This window comes from Cetorhinus maximus, chromosome 21, assembly GCF_964194155.1.
Source record: "Cetorhinus maximus chromosome 21, sCetMax3.hap1.1, whole genome shotgun sequence".
Classification (NCBI taxonomy): Eukaryota; Metazoa; Chordata; class Chondrichthyes; order Lamniformes; family Cetorhinidae; genus Cetorhinus; species Cetorhinus maximus.
Genome location: NC_135899.1, coordinates 10,768,443 through 10,788,936, shown reverse-complemented (window position 1 = coordinate 10,788,936; position 20,494 = coordinate 10,768,443). Strand labels below are relative to the sequence as shown.

At 43.3% G+C, this 20,494-nt stretch overlaps 2 protein-coding genes across 2 annotated transcripts in view; one reads left to right on the top strand and one right to left on the bottom strand.

Moving 5' to 3' along the window:
* Positions 1–20,494, top strand: part of LOC144695670 (uncharacterized) — a 278,313-nt gene that overhangs the window by 41,628 nt on the left and 216,191 nt on the right. The gene's annotated exons all lie outside the window — the stretch shown is intronic.
* Positions 10–11,248, bottom strand: LOC144695658 (zinc-binding protein A33-like). The gene is made up of 7 exons (XM_078566584.1): positions 10,783–11,248; positions 10,593–10,688; positions 10,266–10,499; positions 5,960–6,006; positions 5,757–5,872; positions 3,293–4,566; positions 10–3,248 (listed from the first exon to the last, which is right to left on the bottom strand). Exons 1-6 carry the CDS (start codon positions 11,188–11,190, stop codon positions 4,010–4,012), a joined length of 1,458 nt encoding a protein of 485 aa, XP_078422710.1. The 5' UTR covers positions 11,191–11,248; the 3' UTR covers positions 10–3,248; positions 3,293–4,009.

Sequence of the window (20,494 nt, the reverse complement as noted above, 5' to 3'; positions counted from 1 at the left end):
ACACAGCAATTTGGGATGATTCTTTTATTGATACATCACTGATGTCCTATCTAAACCACCATATGATTACATTTTGATTCGTACAAAGAATAGTGTAGTAGATGTAAATCAGCTTTAATCAAAAAGGTTAAAACATTCAGATGCCCTTGCTAATTAAATGTATCATAATCCCTGAGCTGCAGAGGATTTTACTTGAACACAAGTTGAAGTTTCTATTTCCAAGATAAATATCGATTAACCACGCAACTTCAACTCAGATTATTTGCATTTATGGCAATGAATAGTAAGGTTGATCCTTTTATCACCAACCCCTCAGTATGTAGTCCCCTTCATTGGGGTGGTTGAAGGCAGTATCTGGGTATCCATTCTAGACTAGATTTATAGATAAGGATAGGGTGACTAAACAACTTGAAAATTTTCAGCTGAATGTGGATTTGTAAAAGGTAGGTCAAGCCTGGTGAAACTCATTGCATTTTTTGAAGCGGCGACTAAACCGATGGCAGGGGAATGTCTTTAGACGTTATTTATATGGACATCCAGAAGACATTTGATAAGGTCCCTCATAAAAGATTTAGCTAAAGTTGAAACCAATGGAACTGAAGGCAAATTATTTACCTGGTTAAGGAAATTGGCTGAACAGCAGGATACAGAACATAGGGACAATGAACAGGTACTCTAGCTGGCAGAATGTGACTAGTCCTGCAAGTATCTATGTTGGGGTCTCACCTATTTACCCAGTTTATTAATGACTTAAGTGGGATAGAAAGCCACGTATCCAAACTTTCTGTTGACACTAAGATAGTCAGCATTATAAGCAGGAATGATGGAAGCATAAAATTACAAAGAGATTGACAAATTAAACGAATTGAAAAATTGGCAAATGGATTGCAATACAGGTAAATGTGAGGTCATCCCACTTTGAATCTAAAAAGGGTACTTTCTAAATTGTGAAAAATGGAAACAATGAAGGTTCAGAGAGACTTGGGATTCCAAGTACATAGATCATTGAGGGTAAATGGTGGCACAGTGGTGATGACACTGGACTAATAATCCAGAGGCACAGGTTTAGACTTTGGGGAAGTGGATTCAAATCCCACCATGGCAGTTAGTGGACTTTAAATTCAATAAATTTTTTAAAATCTGGAAACAAAGGCTTGTCTCAGTAATAGTTACCATGAAAGTATCATCGATTGTCATAAAAACTGACTAGGTTCAGAAATAGGGAACGATCTGCCATCCTTAACTGGCATCTGGCCTGTATGTGACTCCAGACCCACAGCAATGTGGTTGATTCTTATCTTCCCTTTGAAATGGCCTAGCAAGCCATTCAGTTGTAGCAATTAGGGATGGGCAACAAATGCTGGCCTTCCCTGTGACGTCTACATCCCAGGAAGTAGTTAAAAAGACTAATCGATTGCTGGCTTTTATATCTAGAGCACTAGAAACGTAAAATCCCATCTGTTTCACTAATGCCATTGAGGGAAGGAAATCTGCCATCCTTACCTGATCTGGTCTACATGTGACTCCAGACCCACAGAAATGTGGTTGACTCTTGAATGCCCTCTGAACAAGCCCTCTGAGCAAGGGCAATGAGGAATGGGCAATAAATAATTAGTCAGTGACACCCACACCCCATGGACGAATAAATAAAAAGAATACAAGTAGGTAGAAGTCATGGTGAAGTTACACAAAGCCCAGGTTAAACCACACCTGGAGTACTGAGAGTAGTTCTGGGCTCCACAATTTAGGAAGAATGTATTAACCATGGAGAGAATGTAGTGTAGGTTTACAAGAATGGCACCTGAAATCCAACGCTTAAATTATAAGAGATATTAACACAAGTTAGGGTAGTATTTCATGAAATTTAGAAGGTTAAGGAATCATTTAATCTAGGTTGTCAAGAAATTAAGGAGGGCAGATAGGGTAGTTGGAGAGAAAGAGAGAGCTTAGTTTAAAAATTAAAATATAAAGGGTGGCAGAAGTTTGGAACTCTCTTCCAGAACTGTCAATCACTTCGAGACAAATTGTTAAATTTAACTGAGATAGATAAACTTTTGTGATCTAAAGTTATTAATGGATATGGAGTAAAGGCCCCTTGGTGTGACATTCTAGTCTTCTATGTAACACAGACATTAATCCATCCATTTTAAATGGATTAATGACTCTGCAAAAATAGTAGCCACAGGAATGTCTCAAATATGAGTTACAGGCTAACCCCTAGTACCCTCGCAGGAATTCCCAGGCTATTCTCCCTGAAGTAGAGAGGGCAAACTCCAGAACAGTTGGATTAATAATGATCGATATGGTGAATGAGCCCTGTTGTTCAGTGGGACCTAGAGTCTCAATTAGACTCTGCTCAAAGGCGCAACTGGAAATGTTTGCTACACAGAAACACATGGGAGTTAACAGAATCAGAAACTGGGAATGTCACTTATACAGACACCAATGGGTAACTGAGCTGAAAATTGAGAATATCCTTTACATAAGCAAAGGAGTAAATAGTATTAAATCTCAGATGTTCCACAGTCACGCGCTATGTGGCAAAAATTTATAAACTTCCATAAGGAAATGGCATGGACATGAGACAAAAACTTTGCATCTGTCTTCTTGACAGAAGACACAACAAACATTTTGGGAATAATGGAGAACCACAGGTCTAGGGAGAATGAAGGACTTAAAGAAATTGTCATAAGAAATTAATTAAACTAAGTGGCGATAAATGTCTTAGACCTGATGGCCTCAGGTTTTCAAAGCGGTAACTGCAGTTTATGGATGTACTGGATTGAGGTTTAGTCAATGGACAGGCTGTAACTAATAGGGCACCATATGGTTTGGTACCTGGGTCTCAGTTATTTGCAATCTATATTAATGATCTAGATGTGTGGACTAAATATGTAGCCAGGTATGCCAAGTTAGGCGGGATAGTAATCACTGAGGAGGATGTACACAAAAGACGAGATGGATATAGACAAGTGAGGTGAATGGGCAACATGGCAAAGTCATACAATGTGGCAAATTGTAAAGTTATCCACTTTGCATGGAAAAATATAAAAAGCGGAACAATTTTTTGAACAATTATAGGCTGGGAAATATTTGCATTCAGAGGGATTTGGGTATCCGACATGAATTATAGAATGTTAATAGCAAATTAGGAAGGCAAATGGTGTGTTAGCTTTTGTTACAAAGTGGTTGGTGTACAAGAGTAACGAGCCTTGCTACATTTATAAAGGGCATTGGTGAAGCTACACCTGGGGCACTCTGTAGTTTTATTCTCCTTTCGAACAGAAGGGACTACTTGCCCTAGAGGAAGGGCAATGGTGGTTCATTAAGTCTGGCTACAGGATGTGGAGATTGTCTTATGAAAAGAGATTGAGCAGACTAGGCCTATTTTCCCTGGAAGAATGAGAGGTAACCTATTTGAAATATGCAATCAAACTTAAGGGACTTGACAGGGTAGAAGCTGAGGAAATGTTTTTGCTGACGGAACATGGACTTAACCTCAGAATAAGTGGTCAGTCATTTCGGACTGAGAGGAGCAGAAATTTCTTCAATCAAATGGTTGAGAATCTTTGGAGTTCTCTAATCCCATGGAGTTGTAGTTGCTCAGTTATTGAGCATATTCAAGACAGAGGTTGATAGATGTTTTGACACAGAGAATCAAGGAATCTGGGGATAGTGTGGGAAGAGTTGAAGTAGAAGATCATCCAAAGCAGACTTGAAGGGCCAAGTGGCCTTCCTAATCCCTTCCTAACTGCAATGTAAATGGAATGCAGCTGCTCAAGAAAGCGGCTCACCACCACCTTCTCAAAGTCGATTAGAGATGGATAACCAATGCTGGCCTAGCTTTTCGCATCCTGTGAAAGAACAAATGATACAAAAAAGGCTGACTCCAGCTCTTATTTCTAAAGACCTGATGGATTGCTCCTCATAAAGATGGGTACGAAATAACAGACACAACTGGAAATGTTGCTTAGACTGCCACCAGGGAAAAATAATAGAAATATACTTTTTACTGTTGGTGTCTGTTTTTCCAGAGAATTTTCAAAGCTCCTGGGTTTTTCCTGCCAAAATTCCATCCTGGATCAAAAATGGGAAAGATTCTCTCAGTGAAAGTGTGGGTGAAAGTGTGGAGATGAGACATGTTGTCCGCATTGTAAAATGACACCTGTCCACCTTTATAATCTAGGTAAATCCCGATCTTCCAGGGACTCACACTTGGGGTGAGGGTAGTCCATGAAGGGGAAGTACTCGCAAAATATTCACTACCATTTCCTAGCCCCACTGTCCAGTATCCGGTCTCAGGTTTGGGATCAATTTCCCCTTTCCTCTCGGCAGTCTCTCGGGCCACTCCCAGACCCCACTCAGTCTTGTTCCCCACATCCACTTCCCAGTAATGTCTCCCTGATGTGAATCCTTCTGACCCCAGGATAAAGGCCCAAGAATCAAACCTCTGTGGGGTGTCAGTGAGCGCTTGCCTTTTGTCTCCGACTCTCACACTGGTCCAGTCCTCGGACAGAATGAGTTGAGGATGAGCTGTGTTTGGATCCAGAGTCAGAGAGGCTGGAGCTGGAGGAAAGTTAAAATAACACAGTCAGTGATTTAGTTTTTCTGCTATGCTTTATTCAAACTCTATCTCCCATTCTCCTCTAAAATTTCCTTGATTTTGAAATTACTATCCTTTTCGGATTTGTCCAAGGCATTACCTCTCCCGGACTCTGTAATTTCCCAGCCTCACAAATCTCCAAGATCTGTGTTTCTCTAATTATGGCTTCTTGAGCATCCCAGATTTTGTTGCCCCACCATTGATTGTGGTGTCTTCAACTTCTGAAATTAGGACTGAAGCCCCAGAATTGTCTCCTTAAAACTTTCAATACTCTCCACCTCTCTTCGCTCCTTTAAGATGCTTTTAATTGCCACCTCTTTGACTAAGTTTTGACCTCTCCCCTAAAATTGCTTTATGTATCTTGATGCCAAATTTTGTTTTATTAAGCTCCTGTGAAGGGCCTTGGGATGTTTTATTATGTTGCAGGCACTATGTACAAGTTGTTATTTGATCACAGGTAATGGGGGTAGGGAGTTGGCTAGCATTACTCCAGACTGTGAGTCCCTCTGCTCTGGAACCAAAGAGTCAAAGGGGAGAGATTGCAGGCAGGGGTAAGCAGGCTACAAAACTGTTGCATTCTTTATACTTATGTTCAGAATGATGAAAACTTGTCTGCCAATCGGCATCATGTTTGAGTCCCTCCATCTCAATGATGAGGCAGAGAGGTGGCAGAGAAGGAAAGAAAAGGAAACAAATCCTGCACTGTGGATCTCACTACCTCTTGGGATGTTCTGCCCCATGTGCCCAAAGATATGTGGGCCAAGAATCGTATTGTTCAGTTACATAAAGACCCAGGGCACGAACTCGTGACCTTGTGTAGACATCATCCTTGAATGGAGGGACAGGCAATGATTTATGTACAGGATATAAAACTCTGATATCTGATGGTTCCCATTCACTTACTCAGCACTATGTGGAAAACATTGAACCAGAGGCTACCTCCTGACTGGGTCCAAGTTGAGAGATTTTGTATCCATGCTGATACTGCCCTTTAATCTGAATGGGCTTTAATGTTGATGACATGTCTTCTGCAGTACCTTGGCAAATGACTTTTGAAAGTGCATACACAACATCAGCCTCTGTCACACATTTCCTCTGTTCTCGTGCTGAGAGCTTTGCAAGCTTTTAAATCGGCAAACAGGAAACTCTTTACCTGGACAAATGCTTGCTATCATTTCTCTCCACACAATGTACTGTAGAGGGCCTTTGAATATTCCCAGTAACACTGGGACAGGTACCACTGACTCTGCAACACCATGAACATTAATCCTGTGAACATAAAGCATTCAATGTAATCATTGTAGCTTTTTCACTGATTACCAAGTTAGCTTAAATGTCAATACAGAGAATACATACCCTTTGTCCTTGGAAACCTCCTCTTTAAGCAAAAGAGAATCGTGGGTCTGAGGAATGAGATGGGAGAGGATAATCAGAAGTTAGTGACACAGACATGTTATCAATCATTCAAATGACTGCACAGATTAGACAAGGATAAAATGAATTGGGTGTAACAATTTACACTGGGAAATGCAGCATTGTGCTGTATATTTTCCAGGCTAATACTGAAATTGAGGCTGTTGACACTCCTAATGAGAATTTGTTATACCTACTCAAGACTTATTGCATTATTCTACAGCTGTCGTTTGGAAACAGATTTTCCCACAGCATGAGTTAACAGTTGGCAAAACAATGAGTTGACATGGTGAAGTGTGGTGGAGAGGGATATTCTCAAAAGTTAAAAGTTATATCTGGGTTAATTTCTCTCTGCTTTTTAATGGGTGATTACAGGCTGTGATCACCTCTCATTGGTAATGGCACATATCTGTTAGCCCAGGAATTCAGTTCCCAGCTCGTTTTGACATGAAGAATATGAGGAGTGACCAGCAGTGTAAATCAGCCCTGCCAGCTGTAGGGTTAATGTACATGGTAGAAGGGCATAGTCAGAATGTGGTGAACAATTTCTGTGCAGAGCTGAAGTTTATGTGAGGAAAAAGAGTCTTCCCATTCTTTAGCTCAGGACACATTTTGGGTCAGTCCTTCTTTGTCTTCCTCTCCATCTCTCTCTTGCATGCTCTCCTTTTAATATTCAGCTTGGTATAGAAGAATATGTAAACGGTGAGCATAAAGTGTATTTAAAAATGTAATCATGTCATTAACATGTGAATGTGATTGTTCCGTGTAAAGTCATAAGTAACAGGAGAAGAAGTAGGCCATTTGGCCCTTTGAACCTGCTCTATCATTCAGTATGATCATGGCTGGTCTGATTGTGATCATAACTCCACTTTTTTGCTGCCCCACCACTGCCTCCCCCTCCTCCCCAATCACTTGACTCCCTGTAGATAAAAAATCTGTCCAACTCAGCTTTGAATATATTGAATGACCCAGCCTCCCCTGCTCCCTAGGGAACAGAATTCCAAAAATTAGTTAGCCAACAGGGTAAATAATTAAGCAATAGGGTGTGTGAATTTCAGTACTGGTGCAATGCCTGGTATGTAGGCTGTGTGTCCTAGAAATTGGCTGATCTATCCAAACAGCATTTTACTTCAGTTGTTTGTAATAGGCAGACTACAGACTGTACTCAACCAGTCCATGCTTGCAAAACCCAAAACAGAATGCCTACTATCAGATGTGATTCCATGATTGGGCAGCACTTGCTGAACAATCCTGAGTGTGCTAATGGCTGCACTAACGACCAATTTAAGATAATCCATCAAACTCGTAATGTGACAAATTTACACTTGCTGAAAGTGACATACATTTGTACAGACACCCTCTGAATATAGAAGGGTGGGGACTGTATTGAAACAGCATCGGGTGATTATTCAAACAGAATGTTAGGAAAATGCTGAGCACCACAGGAGTGTCCTAGGCAGAGCACTGAGAACAAAGTCTGAGACAAATTTTCATATATGACAGAGAGGAATACATAGTGGAGGAGCTTGTGAAAAATAAGATTTTTCAATTTTACCTATATACTCTGCTGTATAAATCATAGTTAGCTATCATTGAGAAATAACTATCTTCAGATAGCTAACATTTTAAAAGTTCTTTCATGGGTGTGAGCATCGCTCGCAAGGCCAGCATTTGTTATACATCCCTTATTGCTACAACTGAGTGGCTTGCTAGGCTATTTCAGAGGGCACTTCGGAGTCAACTAAATTGCTGTAGTTCAAGAGTCACATGTCGGCCAGACTAGGTAAGCATGGTAGATTTCCTTCCACCCCCTGCCTTCCATAAACTTGCAGGTCTTTCTAAATTCTGCTTCCTGTGTCTTAACTGGTACCTAGTGCCTTTCAACCATCACTCCTGTGCTTACTGACCTACACAGGCTCCTGGTAAAGCAAAGTGTCAATTTTAAAATTCTCATTTTTGTTTTCAAGTCCATCCATGTCTCTGTATTTTCAGCCCTCCAACCCTCCGAGATATCTGCACTCTTCTAAATCGGGTCTCTTTAATATCCTGGATTTTAATCACCATCATTGGTGGTCGTTCCTTCAGCTGTCTTGGCTCTCTACCTTGATTTCTTCCTTTATGACTCGTAAAAATCTATCTCCTTTTGGTCATCCGACTTAATATCTCCTTATGTGGCTTGATGTTGCATCTTTTATAATTCCCCGATGAAAGTTTTTGGGGCGTTCTGTAACCTAAAAGGGGTTATATAAATGTAGGCGTTGTTGCTGCCTACAATATTGCATCATGTGGGAAGTACAGGATATAGATTTGAGCTGGTTTTAATTTTCCAAAAACGCCCTAGATACAGGGAAGGTCCCATTAGATTGGAAGATAGCAAATGTACCTCCATTATTCAAAAAGGGAGGGAGACAGACATGGGAAACCACAGGCCAGTTAGCTTAACATCTGCCACAGGGAAAATGTGAGCAGCTATTATTAATGACGTTATAGCAGGGCACTTGGGTAAGCTCAAGGTCGTCATCACAGACTGCAGCAGTTCAAGAAGGCAGCTCACCTCCACCTTCTCAAGGGCAATTAGTGTTGGGCAATAAATGCTGGCCCAGCCAGCGAAGCCCACATCCCATGAATGAATTTTTAAAAAGCCAGAGTCAACATGGTTTTGTGGAAGGGAAATCATGTTTAAACAACCTAATGGAGTTCTTTGAGGAAGTAACATGTGCTGTTGATAAAGGTGGATACTGTACTTAGATTTCCAGAAGGCATTTGATAAGGTGCCACATCAAAGGTTAGTGTGGAAAATAAAAGCTCGTGACATGGGGTTAACAGATTGGCATGAATATAAGATTAGCTGGCTAACAGGAAGCAGAGAGTAGGCATAAATGGGTCTGTTTTAGGTTGGCAAGATGTAACGAGTGGCATGCCACAGTGATCAGTGCTGGGACCTCAACTGTTTACAATTTATATAAATGACTTAGATGAAAGGATTGAAGAGATGATTGTGAAATTCGGTGATAACACAAAGATAGGTAGGAACATAAGTTGTGAAGAGGACATGAGGATGCTACAAACAGATATAGGTAGGTTAAGTGAGTGAGTAAAGATCTGGCAGATGGAGTTCAGTGTGGAAAAATGTGAAATTGTACATTTTGGCAGGAAGAATAAAGAGAAGTATATTATCTAAATGGCGAGAAATTGCCGAGCTCTGAGGTGTAGAGGGATCTGAGTGTCCTGTTGCATGAATCACAAAAAGCTAGTATACAAGTGCAGCAAGTAATTAGGAAAGCTAATAGAATATTCTTATTTACTGCGAGAGGAATTGAAGACAAAGTTGGAGGCTATGCTTCAGTTGTACAGGGGACTGGTGAGATCACATTTGGAGTACTGTGTACCATGTTGGTCACCTTATTTAAGGAAGGATGTAAATGTGTTGGAAGCAATTCAGAGAAGGAAAGGTTGGGCAAACTAGGTTTGTATCTGCTGGAGTTTAGAAGAGTAAGAGGCGACTTGATTCAATCAAACAAGATCCTGAGGGGTCTTGACAGGGTGGATTTGGAGAGGATGCTTCCTCTTATGGCAGAATCTAGAGCTAGGGGTCACTACTTAAAAATAAGGGGTCACCCATTTAAAACAGATGAGGTGAAATTTTGTTCACTCAGAGGGTTGTGAGTCTTTGGAACTCTCTTCCTGAAAGGCGGTGAAAGCAGCATCTGAATATTTTTCAGGCAGAGGTGGATAGATTCTTGGAAAGCAAGGGGGTGATAGGTTATCAGGATAGGTGGGATGCAGATTTCAGGTTACTATCAGATCTATGATTTTACTAAATGGCGGAGCAGGCTCGACGGGCTGAATGGCCTACTCCTGCTCCTTGTTCATATTCCCTAATAAAAATGGAAAGTGCTGGAAATACTAAGCAGGTAACGTCAGGCAGCATTCTGTGGAGAGAAATAAAGGTAACGATGACTCTTAGACTCCCTTCATCATAGATTTAAGCGGAATGGCAAAAGAAATAGAGGCCACGTGAGGTAACTTTTTTTTAACGCAAGAACTTTTCTGACCTGAAATGCATTGCCGAAGAGATGGGTAGAAGGAGGCTCAATAATAACTTCCTAAAGGCAATTGGATAAATATTTTGAAGGGAAATAATTTGTAGAGCTATGGAGAGAGAGTAGGGGTGCGGGCCTCACTGAATATCTCCCACGTTGTACAATTCTATTAGCTTTAGTTTCTTTTAAATAAAACAATCTTTTACCTTCAAAAAATTGAGTGTGTCTTGTTCCTCAAAATGTCTCTGTAATTTTGATAGCTCTCGCTCGACGCTATCTAACTCCTGTTGGATTCCACTGAGGTTTTTCTCCATACTTTCCAGAATTTTCTCCTCTTTTACTTTGAGATCTCTGAGTAAACGCTGCTCTTTCTCAGTGAGAATCTGGTGCATTTTAGTGAATTCGGATGTGATGTGGGTCTGCAGACTGCTCGACTGTTCCTACCAAATGAAATGTGAAACATAATTAATGTCCCGCGATAAAGGGAACAAAACTAACCGAGATCCCAGAAAACCATTTCAGGGAGACATCACCTTAAATTCAGATATCAGCTGCTTCTGTCGCCGTTTGGTGCCTTGAACCGAGACTTTTCTACATGTGGCCGATTCTAAAAGTGGTTTCAGCTGATCCTGGAATTAGGAGACAAACTCAATGATTCAGAACTTTGAACAAAAAAGTAGAGAATTAGGAAAAATTACCGGAAGCGAAAGCTCTCCATTTTACCCGGTACATCTCCGCAGCCTCGTCTATCGGCAGAAAGTTGTGAGATTTGTGTTCCCGCGAATCTCTACAAATGTAACAGATCAATTTCTTGTCAGTTTCACAAAACAGCTTCATTTCTTCCCCATGTTTCCCACAGTGAAGTTTACTTTCCTCCTCTCTCGAATTTAACTTCAGAATTCGAGCTTTCTTGGCCAGATTCGCTAAGGCCCGATTTGCTCTGAGGTTTCTTTCCGGAAACTCCTCTCTACATTCCGGGCAGGTGTTTATCTCCTTTTTCCAACACTGGGTGATACAGGAGCGGCAGAAGTTGTGTCCACACTCCAGTATTACCGGATCTGTGAAGAAATCAAGGCAAACGGGACAATTTACTTCCTCGGTCCAGTTGTCCGCCTTCTTTCTGGAAGCCATGTCTGCAGTGAGGACGACCTCAGTTTGAGTTTCAGTTTCGCTGTCTGAGCTGGGTGAACCTGTTTGAGCTTCTGCACAAAGCAGCCCCAGATGCACCGCAGTGTGGACATTTAGGCGTGAGGGGTTGGGGTGGTGGGTATGTGGAGAGTTTGTGGGGAGGTGGGCTTGGGAATGAGGGATGGGTCTTCTCGCATGGGGGACGAATACCGAGACCCGGGGGAAAGAAAACGAAAATTCACATCCAATCAGTTTGAACCCTCAGTTGGAATGCTTTCAAACTCTTTCAGAACCTTGTCAGAAGTATTGTAATTTCACTGTAGACAGAGAACCCGTCAGTTGCAGAGAAATTTCAGATAACCAGTATAGACAGAGAACCCGTCAGTTACAGTTCAGATGACCACTGTAGATAGAGAACCCGTTAGTTACAGTAGAATTTCAGATAACCACTATAGACAGAGAAGCCGTCAGTTACAGTGGAATTTCAGATGACCACTATAGACAGAGAACCCGTCAGTTACAGTGGAATTTCAGATGACCACTGTAGACAGAGACAAAAACAGAATTACCTGGAAAAACTCAGCAGGTCTGGCAGCATCGGTGGAGAAGAAAAGAATTAACGTTTCGAGTCCTCATGACCCTTCAACAGAATTAAGTAAAAATAGGAGAGGGGTGAAATAGAAGATGGTTTAAGGTGGGGGTGGGGGGGGGTGGGTGGAGGTGGGGCGAGAGAAGTTGGGGGGGGTGTTGGTTGTAGGGACAAGCAAACAGTGATAGGAGCAGATAATCAAAAGATGTCACAGATAAAGGAACAAAGAGGTGTTGAAGGTGATATTATCTAAGAGAATGTGCTAATTAAGAATGGATAGCAGGACACTCAAGGTACAGCTCTAGTGGGGATGGGTTGGAAAGACTGACAGGGCATTACAGGTATAGATTTAAAAATAATGGAAATAGGTGAGAAAAGAAAAATCTGTATAAATTATTGGAAAAAACAAAAGGGAGGGGGAAGAAACGGAAAGGGGGTGGGGATGGACGAGGGAGTTCAAGATCTAAAATCGTTGTATTCAATATTCAGTCCGGAAGGCTGTAAAGTGCCTAGTCAGAAGATGAGGTGCTGTTCCTCCAGTTTGTGTTGCAGTTGCAGTTTCTCGTACTGCACTGTAGAAAGAGAACCCGTCAGTTACAGTAGAATTTCAGATAACCACCATAGACAGAGAAGCCATCAGTTACAGTGGAATTTCAGAAGACCACTACAGACAGAGAACCCGTCAGTTACAGTGGAATTTCATATGATCACTATAGATAGAGAATCCGTCAGTTACAGTGGAACTTCAGATGACCACCATAGACAGAAAAGCCGTCAGTTACAGTGGAATTTCAGATGACCACTATAGACGGAGAACCCGTCAGTTACAGTGGAATTTCAGATGACCAGTATAGACAGATAACCCGTCAGTTCAAATGGAATTTCAAATGACCACTATAGACAGAGAACCTGTCAGTTCAAATGGAATTTCAAATGACCACCATAGACGGAGAACCCGTCAGCTTTGGTGGAATTTCAGATAACCATGATAGACAGAGAACCCCCTCTCAGTTACAGTGGAATCTCAGGTGACAGCTATAGACCGAGAACCGATCAGTTGCAATGAAATTTCAGATAACAAATATAGACAGGAAACCCGTCAGAGTGGAACTTCAGATAACCAGTAACCTCAAATAAAAACAGAAAATGTTGGAAGTACTCAGCAGGTCTAGCAACATTTGTGGAGAGAGAAACAGAGTTAGCGTTTCAGATCGATGGCCTTTAGAACTCAATTTCTCTTCCCACAGAAGTCAGTCCAGATGAATGTTTGCAGCATTTTCTTTTTTTAAATTTCAGACGTCCAGTATTCGCAGTATTTTGCATTTGTATTAGTTTCGGGACCTTAATGGATGAGGAAAAATTGAACCCAGTCAATGAAAGGCAGAATTACTTTTTAAAGCATGCCCAGGATGAATTAAGCAGCTAAAGCTGCATTTCTTCCTTGCATCCGTTTCCAGCACAAAGGATAGTCCGAGTAGGCAAATGCTTGTAGCTCCGAGCCACAATATAGATGACACCAATACGCAGGCCGAGCACAAGTTGGCTCTTTTGAGTCTTCACGCGCGCACGGCCGCGCAAAAAAAGGGCCCACACACTTAAGTGAATAGGACGTGCACAACAACCACCAGAAATGATAGGGAATGTTGATGAGTGAATAATCCATCGTGACCTCCTCCTGAGGCCCCCAGCATCACAGATGCCAGTACCCTCCATCGTATTGTGTGGCACTACCATCATTCTCAATGGGATAGATTTGAGACAAATCTAGAAACTCAAATCTGGGCATCCCCGAGGCATTGTGGAGCATCAGGAACAGTGGGATTGTTTACAACCACAATCTGTAACCTCATGGCCCTGCACATCCCCCACTCTACCATTACCATCAATCCAGGGGATTAATGCTGGTTCAATGAAGAGTGCAGGAGGGCATGCCAGAAGCAGCACCAGGCATACCTAAAAATGAGGTGGCAACCTGGTGAAGCTACAATGCAGGGCTACTTGTGTGCCAAACAGCATAAGCAAGAAGCAAAACAGAAAAGATTGAGGCGGCAGACAGCCAATCAACTGCACTGCCCCCTGAACCTCCCACTTCTCAGGAGAGCGAATCAGTGGAGGAGGAAGCAGCAGAAAATCAGCAGGGGGAGTGGCAGCTGGTGAAGAGAGCCAAAAGGAAGAACGGGCTAAGAAGGGACCAAGCCACTTCCTAGATAAGTGGCAAGAGGCGTCTCCCATCCAACACAGATGACAAGGGCAGCTGCTCTTCGGCCGAAGAAGTGCAAGGGCAGCACCTACAGAAGAAGCGGCAAAGCGCTAGGGAATTGGAGGACGAGACACCCGAGCTCCAGAACATTGGAGACAAAGAGGAGACCAGCGCACCCCAACTTTGCCCAAAACCCGAAGAGGCCAGCACACCCCAACTCCAGGAATCAGGGAGCAGTGAAGCGCTTAGCACCCCAGCTCCGGGAAGCCGGGAGCAGCAACGCCCCAGAGGGGGAGAGGATCGGAGAGACTTCTCTAACAGAGAACAATTCAAATCTCGTTCCTTGCACGAACCCCCAGATTCTGCCTGAGCGGGAACATCTCCAATGGGGTGGTTCAGGACAGTTTCCTCAACCCATCCAAAGTGAGGCAATTTGTGAACACTATGGGTATGCAGGAGCAGATGGAACTCTCAAAGACAACGGGTTTGGTAAGAGACTAAATGCTTTAAAATGGATGTTATTATTGTATCCATAAGTGTGCGTATCATTAAATCTACTATGCGATGTGTTGTGACCTTGGACTACCTTGCCAAAGTCAAAGCTGACCTGTCGTTTCTGCAGGAGTGTGCGATACCGCACCTCAGCTCCTACAGGCAATGGTCACGATGGTGGTCCCATGGGCCATCGATCTGGTCAGGAGGAAATGACTCTCGTTCTTCCGGCCTGGGTATTCTGTTGCGGGGATGCAACTTCACCGTCTCCGAGGTTAAGGAGGTGGTGGGCGGGCGCCTCCTCATAGCAGACGTAATGTACAAGAATGCTCCACTCTGATTAATTAATTAACCCCGGCACAAAAGGGCGAGCGGCTGGCGGACTTTCAGCAGCTCTCACTGCTGCTGGCAACCTCCAGGCCGGTCATCCTGGGCGGTGACTTCAACTGCATCATTGATACGGCTGGACAATCCAGCAGCGTCGACAGCAGATTGGACGCCACGTCCAGATCCCTGATGGAAACAGTTAAGGATGCCAAGCTGCATGACGTCTTCAGCAACCCTGCAGATGGAGCGTAGCGTAGACACACCTGGTCATGGCCAAATGGGTCCATCTGTTCCAGGATAGACTTCCTGTTTGTGTCCCATGCGTTCGCAGTCAGATCCACCGATATCATCACCCTCATCTACAAGCACAAGGGGGAAGGGGAGGAAATTAGAAATTAGCGTCCCATTTCACTGTTGAATGTGGACCATAAGATTCTGTCCAAGGTCATCGCCAATCAGGTCAAGTCCTCTCTGGAATTGGTGATCCACCCTGACCAGACCTGTGCTGTGCCTGGTAGGAAGATCTCTGACAGCCTCACACTGATCAGGGATATGATTGCCTATATGCAGGACAGGGGTGTGGATACCTGCCTCATCAGCCTGGATCAGGAGAAGGCCTTTGACAGAATATCGCACACCTACATGGTGGATGTGCTCTCCAAAATGGGGTTTGGGGAGGGAATTCACAATTAGATCCAACTGCTCTACACTAACATCAGTAGCGCAGTCTCAATCAATGGGTGGGAATCAGATAGCTTTCCTATTAAATCTGGAGTCAGGCAGGGCTGCCCTCTCTCCCCTGTCCTGTTTGTGTGTTGCATAGAACCCTCTGCTGAGTCCATTAGGAAGGATCCGGGCATAGGAGGAGTGATGATCCCAGGCAGTGGAGGCACTCAGGTCAAAGCCTCCCTGTACATGGACGATATCACCGTCTTCTGCTCGGATCCGCTGTCGGTGCGCAGACTGATCCACATCTGCGACCAGTTCGAACTGGCCTCGGGAGCCAAGATAAATCGTGGGAAGAGTGAGGCCATGTTCTTTGGGAACTGGGCTGACCAATCCTTTGTTCCCTTCACCGTCAGGGCTGACGGCCTGAAAGTGCTGGGGATATGGTTCGGAGGGACCGGGGCATGCGTTAGAAACTGGAAGGAGCGAGTGTCTATGGTGCAAAGAAAACTGGGCATGTGGGAGTGACGCTTCCTCTCCATTGCGGGTAAGAACCTGGTCATCAGGTGTGAGGCACTCTCCCTGTTGCTGTACATGGTGCAGGTCTGGCCCATTCCAGACTCCTGCGCGATGGCGATCACCCGAGCCATCTTCCGCTTTATCTGGAGGTCGAAAATGCATCGTGTCCGCAGGGACGCGATGTACAAGCCTCTAGATAAGGGGGGAAGAAACGTGCCCAACATCACCCTCATACTGATGACCACCTTTGTGTGCGGCTGCACCAAGCTGTGCGTAGACCCTCGGTACACAAACACCAAGTGTCACTATGTGCTGAGGTTCTACCTGTCCCTGGTGTTGCAAAGGATGGGTCTGGTCACGCTGCTGTGGAACGCTCCAAGTAGTTGGACCGTGCCGTACCACCTGTCCCTCGTGGAAAAATTTATGCAGAGAAACACCTTTGACCACAAGTCCATCAGGCAGTGGTCAGCACGTAACATCTTAGAGGCCCTGCGGGAAAAGGAGAGGGTGGATCCTGTGGGATGGTTCCCCGAGCAGACTGTCAAAGTCATTTGGCAGAATGCCTCATCGCCAGAACTTTCCAACAAGCACTAAGATGTAGCTTGGCTGGTGGTGAGAAAGGCCCTCCCCGTCAGATCCTTCCAACACGCCAGGAGTCTCACCCCCTCTGCACATTGCCCTCGAGGTGGCTGTGGTGGGGACGAGACCGTTGTTCACCTCTTTGTGGATTGTGCATTTGCAAAGAAGGTCTGGAGAGAGATGCAGTGGTTTCTGCTAAGGTTCATTCCGAGCAGTTCTGTGACACAGGACTCTGTGTTCTACAGGCTGTTCCCAGGGACACACACCGAGACAAACATCAACTGCAGCTGGAGGATCATCAACTCGGTGAAAGGCGCTCTTTGGTCTGCCCGAAACTTGTTGGTCTTCCAGCGCAAAGAGTTGTCCCCGACTGAGTGTTGCAGACTGGCACATTCCAAAGTCCAGGACTACGTGCTGAGGGACGCATTAAAGCTTGGGGCAGCCGCCACAAAGGCACAATGAGGAAAGGTCGCTGTCTAAGACCTTTCTGCCACAGTGCACCGAGGGGCTGGGAACTGTTGAGAGCCCCTCGGGCTGTACAGCTCAAAATTAATGAATACTATTTGTATTATAATCGTATTGAAGCACCTCAGACTGCATCATGATGTATGTTGATAACTCCAATACCATTTTCTGATTGTCTGTAATGACCATATTGAAATGATTGTAATATTCATTGATTGTATTGATGCACCTCATGATCTATGTGTAAAAGTTGAATCTGATTGTACTTTTGTGATGGTGATTTTGAATTGCTTCTTTCAGATATTTTATGAATAAAGTATATTTTTCAAAAAAAAAGGCGCAATGGGGAAAGGTCACTGTCTAAGACCTTTCTGCCATAGGCACCGAGGGGCTGGGAATTATACAGACCCCTCAGGCTGTATGACTCAGAAAGAATGTATGCAGTGAATACTGAATATATCACAATCATATCAAAGCACCTCAGAGTGCACCATGCTGATAACTTGACTACCATTGCACTGTCTGACTGTATGTAATGACCATGTTGAAATGTCTGTAATGTTCATTCATTGTATTGAAGCATGTCATGATCTATGTGGTGATTTTTGTGATGGCAATTTTGAAATATTTTGTAATGTTCTTTCAGATATTTTATGAATAAAGTATATTTTACCAGAAAAAATACACAGAGCTAAGTAGTTCCATAACCAGCATAACAGATCTAAGCTCTGCAGTCCTGTCCAATTGTGAATGGCGGTGGACAATTAAGTGCTCACTGGAGGAAGAGGCTGACAAATATCCCCATCCTCAACTATGGGAAGCCCAGTACATCAATGAAAGAGCCAAGGCTGAAGCATTTTTGCAACAATCTTGAGCCAGAAGAGCCGAGTGGATGATCCATCTTGACTTTTTCTACAGAACTAGTTGTACCCATAGCCAAGCTGTTTCAGAACAGCTACAACACTGACATCTAGCCAGCAATGTGAAAAATTTACCAGGTATGTCCAGTCCACAAAAAGCAGGAGAAGTCCAATCCAGTCGCATTACTGCCCCATCAGTCTACTCTTGATCATCAGCAAAGTTGGGGAAGGAGTCATCAACAGTGCTATCAAGCAGCATTTACTCAGCAATAATGTGCTCACTGGTGCTTAGTTTGGGTTCCGCCAGGTCCACTCAGCTCCTGACCTCATTACAGCCTTGGTCCAAACATGGACAAAAGAGCTGATCTCAAGAGGTGAGGTGAGAGTGACTGCCATTGACATCAAGGCAGCATTTGTCTGAGTGCGGCACCAAGAAGCCCTAGTAAAACTGGAGTCAATGGGAATCAGGGAGAAACTCTCCCCTGATCGGAATCATCCCTAGCACAAAGGAAGTTGGTTGTGGTTGTTGGGATCAATCATCTCACTCTCAGGACATTAATGCAGGAGTCCCTCAGGGTAGTGTCCAAGGCCCAACCATCTTCAGCTGTTCATCAATGTTCTTCCCTCTGTCAGGAGGTCAGAATTTGGGATGTTTCCTGATTATTTCACTCTGTTTAGCACCATTTGCGACCCTTCAGATACTGAAGCAGTCCATTTCTACATGCAGCAAGACCTGGACAACAATCAGACTTGGACTGATAAATGGTTCGTGATATTCATGTCACACAAGTGCTAGGCAAAGGCCATCTCCAACAAGAGAGAATCTCCCTTGACATTCAATGGTTGAAACCCCCACTGTCAACATTTTGGAGGTTACTATTGACCAGAAACTGAACTGGACAGTCATACAAATATTGTGGTTACAAGAGCAGATCAGATGCTGGGAAATCTGTGGAGAGTAACTCACCTCCTGACTAATTGTAGACTGCATAAACTCTGAATCCTGGACCTCCCTACTTAACAGCACTGTAGACGCAGCTCCACCACACATTACCACATTCTCAAGGTCAACTAGGGTGGGGCTATAAAAGCTGGCCTCTCTAGATATGCCCATATCTGTCGGAATGAATTACAAAAAAATAGATATTGCAGGCGCACCCATTACACAAATGGAGCGAAGTGCCAGAAATGCATCAATGAGTTAGAAATGAACCATGTAGGGGTGAGAGAATGGTGAACTTATGACACATATCAAAGAACATCTCTGGATTACAGCAACAACATAAAACAGCACCACCCTAACCTGAAACCCTGGAGGATCTCGAGAAAGAACTTGGAGTGCTTTACCTATCTGCAAAAAGACAAGTTCATTGGGTCCAGCCTAATTTTTAGTTTTATTTTCACGCCAGTCCAAAGAGCACTGGTTGTAACCTTACCAGGCATATGAAAAGGTTAATACTGATGTGGAGTTGTGGCCATTAACCATTAACATGTATTAGCAGTTGCACAAACCAAATTAACGTCTTTGAAACAATGATCCATGACTGAGTTAACTGGTTAATCAGTTAACCACTAATATACAGTCTGACACAGCAATTGGGATGATTCTTTTACTGATATATCACTGTTGTCCTATCTAAACCACCATATGATTACATGTTAATTGGTACAGGGAATAGTGCAGTAGCTGTAAATCAGCATTAATCAACAACGTTAAAACACCCAGATGCCCTTGCTAATTAAATGTATCATAATCCCTGAGCTGCAGAGGATTTTACTTGGAAATAGAAACTTCAACTTGTGTTCAAGATCAATGTCAACTAACCATGCAACTTCAACTCAGATTATTTGCATTTATGGCTATGAACAAAAACAAATTGCTATGAACCCGTACAGAAAGTAGTCAAAAAGACTAAACGATTGTTGGATTTTATATCTAGAGCACTAGAAATATAAAAACCCATCTGATTCATGAATGCCCTTTACGGAAGGTCTGGTCTACATGTTGGCCCCAGATCCACAGCAATGTGGTTGACTCTTAAATGCCCCCTGAACAAGCCCTCTGAGCAAGGGCAATGATGGATGGGCAATAAATAATTAGCCAGTGACATCCGCACCCCATGAACGAATAAGTAAAAAAAAGAATACAAGTAGGTAGAAGTCATGGTGCAGTTACACAAGGTCCAGGTTAAACCACACCTGGAGTACTGAGAGTAGTTCTGGGCTCCACAATTTAGGAAGAATGTATTAGCCATGGAGAGAATGTAGTGTAGGTTTACAAGATTGATACCTGAAATGCAGCGCTTAAATTATATGAGATATTAGCACAAGCTAGGGTAGCGTTCCCTGAAATTTAAAAGGTTAAGGAATGATTTAATCAAAGTTTTCAAGATATTAAGGAGAGCAGATAGGGTAGTTGGAGAGAAACCATTTTCTCTGTTTGTGGAGTGTAAAACTAGAGAGCTTCGTTTAAAAATTAAAATATAAAGGGTGGTAGAAGCTTGGAACTCTCTTCCAGAACTGGCATTCACTTCGAGACAAATTGTTGAATTTAACTGGGATAGATAAACTTTTGTGATCTAAAGTTATTAATGGATATGGAGTAAAGGC

Coding starts and splice junctions, on each gene's coding strand:
- LOC144695658 (XM_078566584.1), bottom strand. CDS start 11,190: ATGGCTTCCAGAAAGAAGGCGGACAACTGGACCGAGGAAGTAAATTGT. Junction 10,500..10,592: donor AGCTGATATCTGAATTTAAG/GTGATGTCTCCC, acceptor TTCATTTGGTAG/GAACAGTCGAGCAGTCTGCA. Junction 6,007..10,265: donor ACACACTCAATTTTTTGAAG/GTAAAAGATTGT, acceptor CTCATTCCTCAG/ACCCACGATTCTCTTTTGCT.